Raw genomic sequence first — 13347 nt, forward strand, 5'->3', positions numbered from 1 at the left:
AACAACAGACAATAAGTTGTTTGGTTGTCATTAGGGTAGACTGACTGAGGGTATTCTCAGGATAAGTCCCAAAAGTGTATCATTCTACACACAGACGTTTGTAGTCCTACACTGTTTATTCAATGAGGTACTTGTCAATGCTATGTTGTGATTATCAGTACTATCACTCTGCAACGGCTGGGGCCAAACAACAGCCCTTAGCTTTGATAGAATCCAACACTGTGCAGTCTCTTGTCTACTGGTTTTATTGATTTAAAGAATCATTTGACAGGTGAAATATGCCTTGGATTGGGATTTAGATGTATAGTCTTAATGGTCCATGTCCACCGTCACTCTGTAGATCCTGAAGCCGTCTGAGAAGAAGGCCAAGTACCAGTATGGAGGGATGAACTCCGGCCGACCCGTCACCCCGCCCCGCACCGTGGTCCCACCAAAGAAACGGTGAACAAGGAAGAGAGAGAGAGCGGAAGGGAGGGAGATGTCGGGGATGAGTGACGGTCCCTCATCAGTTTTTCACAATGGAGAAACACGTAGCAGAAATAAATAAACATAGATAAAACGCAAAGCAAAGTTTTTGATTTCATGACCCACTGCCCCCCCACCTCCGTTGTGTCTATTTGTTGTCATTTCCCTCTCTGAACTGTTCTGTGTCACGCACCGCTCCCCCTGTGTAACCAACCACACCCATTTAAAGGAAACAATGACGACACAAGGTGGTCATTCTGTTTGCATATTGGAGTGTTTTTCTTCATTCTTGCTTTTTGGCTTATGACAGAATGACAACTACTAGCCCCAGTTGACCATTTCACCCCACCCCACCTGTCAAGTAAGAACAGGTGTTAATGACAATTACTGGGTTTTCAATAAATAAAATGGGGGGGGGGGAACTTTTTTTGGTTGGTCAGTGTCTTTTTCATTGAAATATGTGCTTTCAATGCAGTGAAAAATAAAACACTTGAAAGTATTGTAAAAAGACTAAATCACACAGAAATATAAAAGTCAATTGAATGTCACCAAATCAAAGCTATTTCCAACAGCAGACACTAAAATCCCTCAAAACCTATACAAATGGTTCCCTTCGCGGTAGTAGCACATAATACATTTTTGATCCTGACGAATCAAATCCCTGTTCGCAGCCACAATCAAACTGATTGGAGTTACATAAAACAAAGTTGAATTGTATGTATTAAACACTACAGTGTAACAATGTCCAAGAAGACTCTTTCTTCTCATAGCCAGGGTCTCAAAACCTTATTGCATGAAGTACTTTAACAATCGCTGTCGTTTCACTATCTAAAACTAATAATTCAATCACTACTCTGCTTTTCTCTGGTCTCGCATCATAAAAAGTTGTTACACAAAAAGTTAACTCTGGTCTTCCCTATATTTCACTCTTCTTGCGCATGTTTAATTACGCAGCACTAGGCTGTCAACAGTGATCTATCGATACGATCTGTGTTGATAACAATACCATGTTAAATCATTCAGACATGGTCATGACCTGAATCCTGACTCCTTGGTCCTGATGCTCCAACCTTTTCCAGAAATGTGCACTTGCACACTCCATGGATTTAACAGCGTAGGACTGGTGTAAGATTTGGTTGGAGGGAGTTTACCGTTCCACAGTCGTTAACATCCATGCGAGAAAGTTGTAAGTGCACACTTCGGGGGAAGGGTGGAGAATCGGGATGCAACCTTAGTAATGCTCCAGAGCCCAGTTCCCCAAAAGCATCTGAAGACTAAAGTTCATTATTAGAACCACAGGATCCTATCCCATGTCTCTTTTGGGAAACCGGTCCCAGACCAGTGGTGTATTGGAAGGTATACGCTGGTATACCCACGTATTTTTCAGTGGGCATTGCGTATACTCACTTCTTAAACCCCTGATGCGTACCAAAGTAGTGTGGGGGAGGTATACGCCGAATCAATTAATAACACGGAACCCAAACCGGCTGCGAGCGTGCGCTATCGAGCATACATTTATTTTGCCCCCCCCCCCCACACCAAACGCGATCACGACACGCAGGTTAAAATATCAAAACAAACTGAACCAATGACATTAATTTTGGGACAGGTCGAAAAGCATTAAACATGTATGGCAATTTAGCTAGCTAGCTTGCACTTGCTAGCTAACGTTAATTTGTCCTATTTAGCTAGCTTGCTGTTGCTAGTGTAACGGATGTGAAATGGCTAGCTAGTTAGCGGGTACGCGCTAGTAGCGTTTCAATCAGTTACGTCACTTGCTCTGAAACCTATTAGTAGTGTTGCCCCTTGCTCTGGAAGGGCCGCGGCTTTTGTGGAGCGATGTGTAACGACGCTTCGTGGGTGACTGTTGTTGATGTGTGCAGAGGGTCCCTGGTTCGCGCCAGTGTCGGGGCGAGGGGACGGTTTAAAGTTATACTGTTACACTAGCTAATTTGTCCTGGGATATAAACATTTAGTTGATATATTACCTGAAATGCACAAGGACCTCTACTCCAACAATTAATCCACACATAAAACGGCCAACCGAATCGTTTCTAGTCATCTCTCCTCCTTCCAGGCATTTTCATCTTTGAACTTATATGGTGATCCATCTAAACTTTCATTTTATTACCACGACAACCAGCAACAAAGTTCGTCTTTCAATCACCCACGTGGGTATAACCAATGAGAAGATTGCACGTGGGTACCTGCTTCTATAAACCAATGAGATGACTTTCAGCGCGATCTGCATCAGAAATAGGAATGAGTTCTATTTTAGCCCTTGGCGTCGCAGACACTCGTTGGCCCGCGTGAGCAGTGTGGGTGCAATAATTGAATAACATGGATGTCTAAATTTATTTTGCAACGTGTCTGGTCTGGTCAGCATGTATGGCTGATGAAACCGATCAGTATGTTAATCTTTAAATGTTGAACTATTATTTATTCACGTTTCAGGCACAGCAATGTTCCAAAATGCAATTTGGGGGAAAACACCTTTCTAAAACTACACAAAAATCTATATTTCTTCGATTTTTCCCAGACCTCAAAAGTGGTCTGGTGATGTGGTTTAAGCATTGTTATGGATTTAGAGCATCCAATTTGGTTGTTTCTTTTATTAAAGTTTCAGATTCCTTTAAAAAAACTTAAACTTGTGAATTTCTTAGTTGACAGACTCTTGTATCTGTTTCAATAGTAGGCCTACTATTAGCCTACTTGCACAGTACAGCTTGGGTTGACCTGACTGCGAAAGACCAGGATGGGATTGATCATTTTAGGTCATTCAGAGAGTATAGCTAGTTTTTCATCCAGTTGGCGACAAATTTTCATGCGAATATTTTAAATATGCATAAAGAAAATATACGCATTTTCCCACCAGTGGCGTTTCCATCAAATGGATTTGTTGAGGTTAAAAGTCAGTGCGTGATTAAGTGTTAAAAATCTAATGTTCAATGTGTTTACATCGCATTTTCAACTCTATCGATAGTTTTGTCACAAAAACTGTTAAATAGCAACTGTACCTACTCTGGTGTTGACACGTGGCCAACAGCTGGTAGATACGGTGCGGGTAGACTAGTGATGAGATTATGGCTAAATCAGTCATGCATCGATCACCATGTCACCAGAATCAGACCATCGATATTTATTTAAAAGGAGCATCAAGATTACCATGCACTTTCACTACCCTGTAAAGTTAATAATTTATTTAATCTGTAGCCTAATAAACTGCATGGTTTCCAGAGTCGTAGCGGGAGGACCACACACCATATCATCGCGTGAATCATTATGTTTATTATATCTATATTTGCGCATAAAGGCGTTTCCACCACCATTTCTCGCATAATTAATTTTACTGACACAAAAAGATCCCATGTGCGAATTAACAAATGATATGTCGGTATTTATAAAATTGTACTACCCGTTAAAATAAAATAAAACTACCCGTTTTCATCACAGCTGTCGTGATTTTTATATGGTATGAAACTGGATGGAAACGTGGTTTGTATGACTATTTCTCATAGCATTTTTCACACAGGGCGCCTTTCCTTCCCTGGGCGGGCCGTTTGAATTTTTGGGGGCAAAATGAGAATACCCACTTCCCCAGTCACCACTACACCACAGGTTCAGATAGACGGGTATTGTTCAAAAACGCGTCCTTCCTACCTCGATCACTGATCTAACATGACAGAATAGATGAAAGCTGTGTATTGGAGTCCTTGCTAACACCTATGCAATTGTGATAGGCCAGTGATTTCCTAAAGTAAGGAAGGGTGCATCTGTAGAGTATTTGAACATGGCCATTCCCCTCATCAGCCCTTCTGAAACCAAACGGTTGTTTCAACCTCAACAACACCACGTACAGGTAGGTACCTTGTTTGTCTTCTACATACAGTATGACAGTTAATTCTCACTCCATTCAGAAAACACTCTTTAACGTTGAGCAATCAAATCAAAAACAAAGATTTCATGAGAGGGAAACATAAAAAGGATTTTAAAACAACGGATACTTATAGTAGAGGAATGAAGGAAAGTCTAGAAACCAAAATAGAGCAAACACAAAGTTCATACAAGAGTTGGTAAGGTTCTAATCAATGTGTTCATATCTGGAATGGAAACGGAATGGGCAAAAAATAGTTTATAGACATATAAATCTATAACTTGACTTAATGCACAGCTTTAGAAATGGTTGTCGATTAATGTTTAATGGCACACCGTTAAATGTATAATCTGTATAATGTATAATCTGACTCCATTAAGTCATCGTGGCCATGACACATTCATGGAATAAAAATTGGCAGAGAATTATGGAATTGTGATTTAATGTTATGGTAATGTATTTAAAAATGTCTTACTGTCATGTGTTTTACTCCCACTGTCTGTGTAATATGAACTCAAATATTGGCAGATACAGACACCTTACCCTTAGCTGGCTCGTCAACCAGGGGCAGCTAGAAGCTATTCTTGTTCTTCATCTGTGTTCAAAAGACTATAGTTTAGTCTAGTAAATGACCAACAGCGAAACAAAAACAAGTGCTGTTACTTAAATCCAATGAATTTACATAATCGAAACAGAATAGCTGCCACTTTTTCATGGTGACAAAAAGTGAAACATTTGTTATGACAGAAAGCCAAAAGCTAGAGACCAACACCCAGTTTACAACAAAGCAGGGAGTGTATCCCTTTTGTTTTGACAAATCTGTCACAGCACACCTTTGTACATTATACCTAAAGCCAAAGCTCTGTTCAAACAAAGTGACTAGACAGCAACAGGTTAATAGGTAGGTTAGCTGCACAGAAGGGCAGTGTTTCCCAAAATCGAACCTCGGGACCCCAACGTGTGCACGTTTTGGTTTTTGCCCTAACACTACACAGCTGATTCGTATTATCAAAAGCTTGATGATTAGTTGATTATTTGAATCAGCTGTGTAGTGCTGGGACAAAAACCAAAACGTGCACCCCTTGGGGCCCCGAGGACCGTATTTGGGAAACCCTGTTATGGTCAGACTGAACGCTACCCTCAGGAGAACAGTGGGAAGGAGGAGGAGTGGAATGTGGTCTGGTTCCCATAACCTGCCTGTCTTCTGTTCCTATCATTACACTGCATCATATCCTGTTTCTAAAACCAGTCCTACTGGGCCACTATCCTGACATAAACAGGAAGCGAATAGAGTATTTTCTATGAACTACATTTCACTCTATTGAACACACCCCAAGTGGTCCTCTCCACTCCAATGGGCTAGAATGACATGAGTGTGCTGATGTCCACAGACCAATGTCCATGTTGTCTGTGTAAAGTAGTGCCTTTGTACTGATGTGCAAATAACATAATGAAGAAACCTATCTGTAACCAAACGCAAACTAAGGGAAATCATTTCATTGGGTATTCCGTGCAAAAATAATGTACTATTTCATATCGTCATGATATCCAAAATAAATCAACATTTTTCAATCAAATCAAAGGCTTTGTTGAAAAATATAAGTACTTACTCATCAGAGCTAGTAATCCTGATTTAATCTGATGTCGTTATGAAAATAAGACTTCCATGAGAACATGATCTACTTTGTGGAACAATCCATTAGTTCTCCATAAACTCCTCTAGCTACAGTTCTTGACTAAGGTTAGTGCCTTAAGAAAACAACAGGAAAACAAACATTATACAAAAAAAACTCCTTAAAATGGTCCAACTCAAAAATGACGGCCCAAGTTTAAAACTGTTTGGCACCGACTGTGTCCATTCATTGTTGTCCGATGAGAGGCAACCAGAGTCTTTTACAACTAACCACTGTAAACCAGTTGTAAAGTAGCTAGCTAGCATTCATGTAGCGTAATACACTTCATATCTCAGTTATTTCAATACGTGTTGTGCATGTCAGGCAGCTGGTGAGATGATATTCAATCCCTGGTATAATATCTGTTGTGGTCAGTACTAATATAATTTTGATGCAGGCAGCTCTATTCCCAGCCTGGGTCCTTCTAAGTATGACGATGGAAGTGGATGATGTCATGGCGTGTCCCGTCACTTTACGGATGGAGGTGGCTGTTGTCACTTGACAACGGATGGCGGTGACTGATGGTGGTGGTCCTCTGGTGTGTGTGTGTGTGTGTGTCTAGACCAGTAGTCGCAGCAGGAAGGACAGGGCGGCCCCGATGGAGAGGCCCAGGGCCAGGAAGAAAGTCATCAGGGCCCCGGCTGTCTCTGCATCTTTAGGAGCCACCAACCTCGGAGGAGAAGGAGAGAGAGACAGGCGTGTATTCATAAGCACACTGTAGCAAAATTATTTGTAATGGAAAAATAAAAAACAAGCATTTCTTATTGGACAAATTCGGGTAGGCCCCTTCCGGTTTCTGCCCGTTTGGTTCCTATTGAATACACCCCAAATATAGAGTAGCTTTTGTTGTGGTGTTACAGTGGCAACAAGGAAGTTGGCATAGTCGGGTAAGAGAAAGAGTATGTCAGGTGAGTGAAAGAGAATTCCAGATTGTGTGTGGGAGAGAAGTGGTGCCAAGAACTTGTTAAGTCAAAGGTGACTAAACAAGAGTGACAAACCATGACAAGTAGATTGGATTAGTCAATACGTGAATAACTGGCATAATGTTATGACAGCGGACTGTCACGTATGGTGCGTGTGTGTGTTACTTCTACTCACTGTGGGGCGTAGGACATGGAGAGGCAGACGCAGTAGCCGTTGGAGAGGGAGAACAGCATCATGATGAAAGCGAAGGCAGCGTCGTGGGAGAAGAGGACGGGGAAGTAGGAACGGCTCTGGACGTTACAGAACATCAGCAGAGGAACAAACACCACCCTGGAGACGACCAGCCCCGGGAACAGACGACTCTCCTTGGGGGGCTGCGGTCCACATACAGAGAGAAATGTTACTGATATACAAGGTTGGATAGGCACAATAAAATAATTTTATAATAATAACTAAATGTAATACTAATAACTAAAAACTTTCGTGCTGGGAAAGAAAGTGAAGGATTATAAAACACTGAGAAACCTCGAAAGTTGTTACATAAATCAAATCCATTGTGATCCTATCAAATGTGTAATAAAATGACATTAATCCACAGAGATGAAATGAGATCAGACACCTACCCACTGGACCAGGGTGGTGACGGTTCTGCCGATCCAATCACACACGTTGAAAATGAGGAAGCAGCACACAGAGATGAAATAAGGTTCTGATGGGAGGAAGAGGGAGAGAGGTGCTTCATCTGAGTTTTACATCTCATGCATATTAAACATACAGTATACATATCTACACTCTTAGAAAAAAAGGTGCTATCTAGAACCTAAAAGGGCTATTCGGATGTTCCCGTAGGATAACTTTTTAAAAGAACCCTTTTTGGTTACAGGTATAAAATGGTTCTACCTGGAACCAAAAGGGCTCTACCTGGAACGAGAAAGGGTTCTCTTATGGGGACAGCCGAAGAACCCTTTTGAAACCGATTTTTCTAAAAGTGTATACATACCCCATTTCCCAGGATATATGGTCTTGACATCCACAGTGATGGCAGGGAACACAGCGAGAGTGACGGTGAAGACAAAAACCACACAGAAAGCCATCACCCATATCTGGAGAGAGAGTGAGGGTCAAGGTAAGAAATATAGTGGAAACTCTCCCATGCTTAAACTACTCTGGTGCTTTTAAATGCATGTTGGGGAGTGAACAAGTGCACACTTCAGAAAAGGGTAGGGAATTGGACCTCAACTATACACCACAGCCATATATTTATACCTTTTTAAACACCTCCATGACAGTGGACTTCCTGTCCCTGACCTCAGCCTGCTCCAGGGTTAAGAAGGCCTGCTTGGGACTGACCCCAGCCCCCTCTTCCTCCACCTCCTTGCCACTGGCACCTCCATTGGCCAATGAGCCATACAGCTTGCCGTTCACCGCCGTGCCACTCTCTGTCACTGGAGGAAAGAGAAAGATTTCAGGGAAAATAGGTCGACTTGACCTAACACTGACCAATCAACAGGCAGAGGTAAATGTGTGTGGGAGTGATGGCAGATGTCATTATAAAGGGAGGGAGGGACGGACACTAGTTTCTGGAGCCCACCAGACTACTACATTATCTGTTAAGAATAGGGCCAGGAGTTTTTCCTCACCCCATGACCTCATCAGGAAAAACTGGACCAAGCTATAGCTGAATTACTGTAGTCCCTGATTAGAAGTCCCTGATCCCTCCAGGACCGATATTGAGCAGCCCTGGCTTTCCTAGACCTTTGTTAATTTCCATGGAAACATCTATTGACGTTAACAGGAGAGTGATGGGGTGGTTTAATAGTGTCTGATCTGTAAATGTCCCACAGGGCATCTCTTTGTCTGGGAGAGGTTGCTGCACTAATTGGATAAATGTGAATAAACTGGGCTAATGGGATAATGATCTGTTGAATCAGTTCCATTCAGACTATGGCCTGTATGCATCTTGCTTCTTAGAGTAGGAGTTCTGATTTGGGATCGCCTTTGCCTTTTAGATCACAATGAAGACGATTACATGGACGGGGGGAGACCTGATCCTAGTTCAGCACTCCTACTCTGAGATGTTTGGATATGTACAACCAATGTTCCTAAGCCCGAGACTGCCGCTCAGTTCCACCGGGACTGCCGCACAGTTCCACCGGGACTGCCGCACAGTTCCACCGGGACTGCCGCTCAGTTCCACCGGGACTGCCGCTCAGTTCCACCGGGACTGCCGTACAGAAGAAAGCAGAAGAAATATCAGCCCATGGAGAGAAGCTCGAGATTTAACTACACTCAACCTTCTCGAGTTTTCCCTGTTAGTTAACACTATCAACGTTTCCCTTTACTGTGGAAATTGTGATCGAATCAACGCAATATTAGCCACTTTCAATGCAACATCCCGAAATGAAACTATCTATGCAAGACTTAGCATGAAAGAGATTTTGTTGTAGGGAGAACGCATCGGTGTAGGATTCTATTGCATTGACACGCACGACTCAGCCTGTACTCTACACAGACCTCCGCGTTATAACCAATCAGAGCTGCAGTAGGCCTATATGCAAATAGACCATTGCCATATATGGATCTGTACCATTCACTTTGAACTGGACAGCATGAGCGGTCGTGAGTAGATGCGCTTATTTTGAGATCAAAGCGTGAGCTGCATGAAGCCATGTGTGTACATTTTGTTAATATCCTTTGTTAGTTAGTGAGTTATTAGCCCAGTTATAGATGATGTATAGTCAGCAATAGGGGAGTTAAGGCTTCCTACAAGAGCACAAAACTTTGAAAAGCGAGTCAAGTAAAGAGCTTTTTTTGTCTTAAAGGGGAAGTGTTGTATTTTGAGACAGGCTTGAATAAGTAGCCAATAGGCAGAGGGTAGCATAATTTGTCTGATTCTCTGTAATAATGATATAGGAATAATAATACATTATATTTTGTGAAGTGGTTTCTTGCATCAAACAACACAACAACATTTCCAGTCACCTCCATGTCTGAAAGACCAGTGGATAAACAGGTTAATGCCAAGCCCTGCATGTTTTTTTCACAAGTCTCATGGAATGTAGGCCTACATTAAACACCAGACATTGGCTGCTACAGTTAGCTGAATGATAGAACAGCTATTTCCATGTTAAAATGTTATGGGATGCATTTTCTCCATTGTTTCTTATGGTAGGCCAATCTGGTATGCCTACATTATGATCAAACAGCCACAGTAGCCTACTTGGCCACTGTTAAAACTGTAACTTAAAGCGGGTACAGCCTCAGTGTTCACTGTAAACGCGCACTGGAATTTGCACAGAATTTTCACAACGTTCAAGTTTGCGCTCAACAGACCAAAAATAATTGCTCAGTGCCGAAACCAATTAAAGGGAACTTTGCATACAACCCCCGAGTGTAAAGGAGAGTACTAGCAGTGACAATCTGCACTGCAGTGGATGGTCATTGGTGAGATATATGAGCACAAAATAACCCACATCTTTCACTATGAATGGGTGTCTCTCACATCGTTCAGCAGCCTCACCTTTCAGCAGCTCATCTGCGGTCTCCACCTCATAACTCCTGCTCTTGTCCAAGTAAAACTGGGCAAACTCCTGGATGAGACCAGACCAGAGGCCAAATGAGACAGACTGAACATTCCCTGAACTTGAACACAGATAACTCAGATAAAACAAAGTTATGCCATACTGCAGTATGGTCAGCTACAGGCCTGGGGGATACAGGGTCTGTTCTGAGGCCCAACCTGTGGTATCTATCAGGTCTTCTATTACATTCTAGTCCGGTAAAGCTGAGCAACTCACCAGGCGAGGCAGTAGGAGGTAGCTAAGCAAAGTGATCAGGGTTCCTACACACGGCGTGATGAAGTAACCCAACGCAGCCGTCTCAGAGTCCGTATCACCTGTCTCACACACACACACACACACACACACACACGAAAGAGAAAGGAGAGGTCAGAGAACTACTTACAAGTGGAGTTGCAAAGGCCACATCATATTCATTTGTCTATAGATTTTTTTATTTGATTTGACAACTCAAAATACATAAAATGTTACACCAGGCAAAAGATACATATAGCATAATTTGAAGATGTACAGATATATACACAAAAAGGTCTAGAGACTATTTCCACTGTGATCCTCTATTGGTTGGAAAGATGGGCACTCTGTTTCATACATTCAATCATTGATAATGTTCAAATATACATCTATATAAAGCAAATATACACACCTACACTTTATATACAGTCGTGGCCAAAAGTTTTGAGAATGACACAAATATTAAGTTTCACAAAGTCTGCTGCCTCAGTTTGTATGATGGCAATTTGCATATACCCTAGAATGTTATGAAGAGTGATCAGATGAATTGCAATTCATTGCAAAGTCCCTCTTTGCCATGCAAATGAACTGAATCCCCAAAAACATTTCCACTGCATTTCAGCCCTGCCACAAAAGGACCAGCTGACATCATGTCAGTGATTCTCTCGTTAACACAGGTATGAGTGTTGACGAGGACAAGGCTGGAGATCACTCTGTCATGCTGATTGAGTTCGAATAACAGACTGGAATCTTCAAAAGAAGGGTGGTGCTTGGAATCATTGTTCTTCCTCTGTCAACCATGGTTATCTGCAAAGAAACACGTGCCGTCATCATTGCTTTGCACAAAAAGGGCTTCACAGGCAAGGATATTGCTGCCAGTAAGATCGCACCTAAATCAACCATTTATCGGATCATGAAGAACTTCAAGGAAAGCGGTTCAATTGTTGTGAAGAATGCTTCAGGGTGCCCAAGAAAGTCCAGCAAGCGCCAGGACCGTCTCCTAAAGTTGATTCAGCTGCGGGATCGGGGAACCACCAGTACAGAGCTTGCTCAGGAATGGCAGCAGGCAGGTGTGAGTGCATCTGCATGCACAGTGAGGCAAATACTTTTGGAGGATGGCCTGGTGTCAAGAAGGGCAGCAAAGAAGCCACTTCTCTCCAGGAAAAACATCAGGGACAGACTGATATTCAGCAAAAGGTAAAGGGTTTGGACTGCTGAGGACTGGGATAAAGTCATTTTCTCTGAATCCCCTTTCCAATTGTTTGGGGCATCTGGAAAAAAGCTTATCCGAAGAAGACAAGGTGAGTGCTACCATCAGTCCTGTGTCATGCCAACAATAAAGCATCCTGAGACCATTCATGTGTGGGGTTGCTTCTCAGCCAAGGGAGTGGGCTCACTCACAATTTTGCCTAAGAACACAGCCATGAATAAAGAATGGTACCAACACATCCTCCGAGAGCAACTTCTCCCAACCATCCAAGAACAGTTTGGTGACAAACAATGCATTTTCCAGCATGATGGAGCACCTTGCCATAAGGCAAAAGTGATAACTAAGTGGCTCGGGGAACAAAACATTGATATTTTGGGTCCATGGCCAGGAAACTCCCAGGACCTTAATCCCATTGATAACTTGTGGTCAATCCTCAAGAGGCGGGTGGACAAACAAAACCCCACAAATTCTGACAAACTCCAAGCATTGATTATGCAAGAATGGGCTGCCATCAGTCAGGTTGTGGCCTAGAAGTTAATTGACAGCATGCCAGGGCGGATTGCAGAGGTCTTGAAAAAGAAGAATCAACACTGCAAATATTGCCTCTTGCATCAACTTCATGTAATTGTCAATAAAAGCCTTTGACACTTATGAAATGCTTGTAAATATAATTCAGTATTCCATAGTAACATCTGACAAAAATATCTAAAGACACTGAAGCAGCAAACTTTGTGGAAATTAATATTTGTGTCATTCTCAAAACTTTTGGCCACGACTGTACAAAAGTATGTGGACACCCCTTCAAATTAGTGGATTTGGCTATTTCAGCCACACCTGATGCTGACAGGTGTATAACAATGAGCACACAGCCATGCAATCTCTATAGACAAACATTGGCAGTAGAATGGCCTTACTGAAGAGTTCAGTGACTTTCAACATGGCACCGTCATAGGATGCCACCTTTCCAACTGATCTTCAAATTTCTGCCCTGCTAGAGCTGCCCCGGTCAACTGTGACCGCTGTTATTGTGAAGTGGGAACTTCTAGGAGCAACAACAGCTCAGCTGTGAAGTGGTAGGCCACACAAGCTCACAGAACGGGACCGCCGAGAGCTGAAGTGCGTAGCACGTAAAAATCTTCTGTCCTCGGTTGCAACACTCGATACTGAGTTCTAAACTGCCTCAGGAAGCAACGTCAGCACAAAAACTGTTAATCGGGAGCTTCATGAAATGGGTTTCCATGGCCGAGCAGTCGCACACGAGCCTAAGATCACCATGCGCAATGCCAAGCATCGGCTGGAGTGGTGTAAAGCTCGCCGCCATTGCACTCTGGAGCAGTGGAAACGCATTCTCTGGAGTGATGAATCACGCTTCACCATCAGGCAGTCTGA

The 13347-nt window shown here is 42.7% G+C and overlaps 2 protein-coding genes across 4 annotated transcripts in view; one reads left to right on the forward strand and one right to left on the reverse strand.

The window, feature by feature from the left end:
* LOC120049603 (serine/threonine-protein phosphatase PP1-beta catalytic subunit-like) overlaps positions 1-973 on the forward strand; it is a 39009-nt gene extending 38036 nt beyond the window's left edge. The window contains exon 8 of the mRNA XM_038995899.1: positions 341-973. Within this exon, the coding sequence (XP_038851827.1) occupies positions 341-445 (105 nt within the window). The 3' untranslated portion in view covers positions 446-973. The remainder of the gene's footprint in view (positions 1-340) is intronic.
* A 4984-nt stretch (positions 974-5957) lies between these two features.
* Positions 5958-13347, reverse strand: part of LOC120049605 (equilibrative nucleoside transporter 2-like) — a 72110-nt gene continuing 64720 nt past the window's right edge. For all 3 annotated transcript variants that reach the window (XM_038995905.1, XM_038995903.1, XM_038995904.1), the window contains exons 7-13: positions 10734-10831; positions 10457-10526; positions 8203-8381; positions 7937-8039; positions 7560-7645; positions 7111-7310; positions 5958-6682 (exon numbers count right to left, since the gene is read on the reverse strand). In XM_038995905.1, the coding sequence (XP_038851833.1) occupies positions 6571-6682; positions 7111-7310; positions 7560-7645; positions 7937-8039; positions 8203-8381; positions 10457-10526; positions 10734-10831 (848 nt within the window). In that variant the 3' untranslated portion in view covers positions 5958-6570. The remainder of the gene's footprint in view (positions 6683-7110; positions 7311-7559; positions 7646-7936; positions 8040-8202; positions 8382-10456; positions 10527-10733; positions 10832-13347) is intronic.

The sequence above is a fragment of the Salvelinus namaycush genome, chromosome 6, assembly GCF_016432855.1.
Source record: "Salvelinus namaycush isolate Seneca chromosome 6, SaNama_1.0, whole genome shotgun sequence".
Classification (NCBI taxonomy): Eukaryota; Metazoa; Chordata; class Actinopteri; order Salmoniformes; family Salmonidae; genus Salvelinus; species Salvelinus namaycush.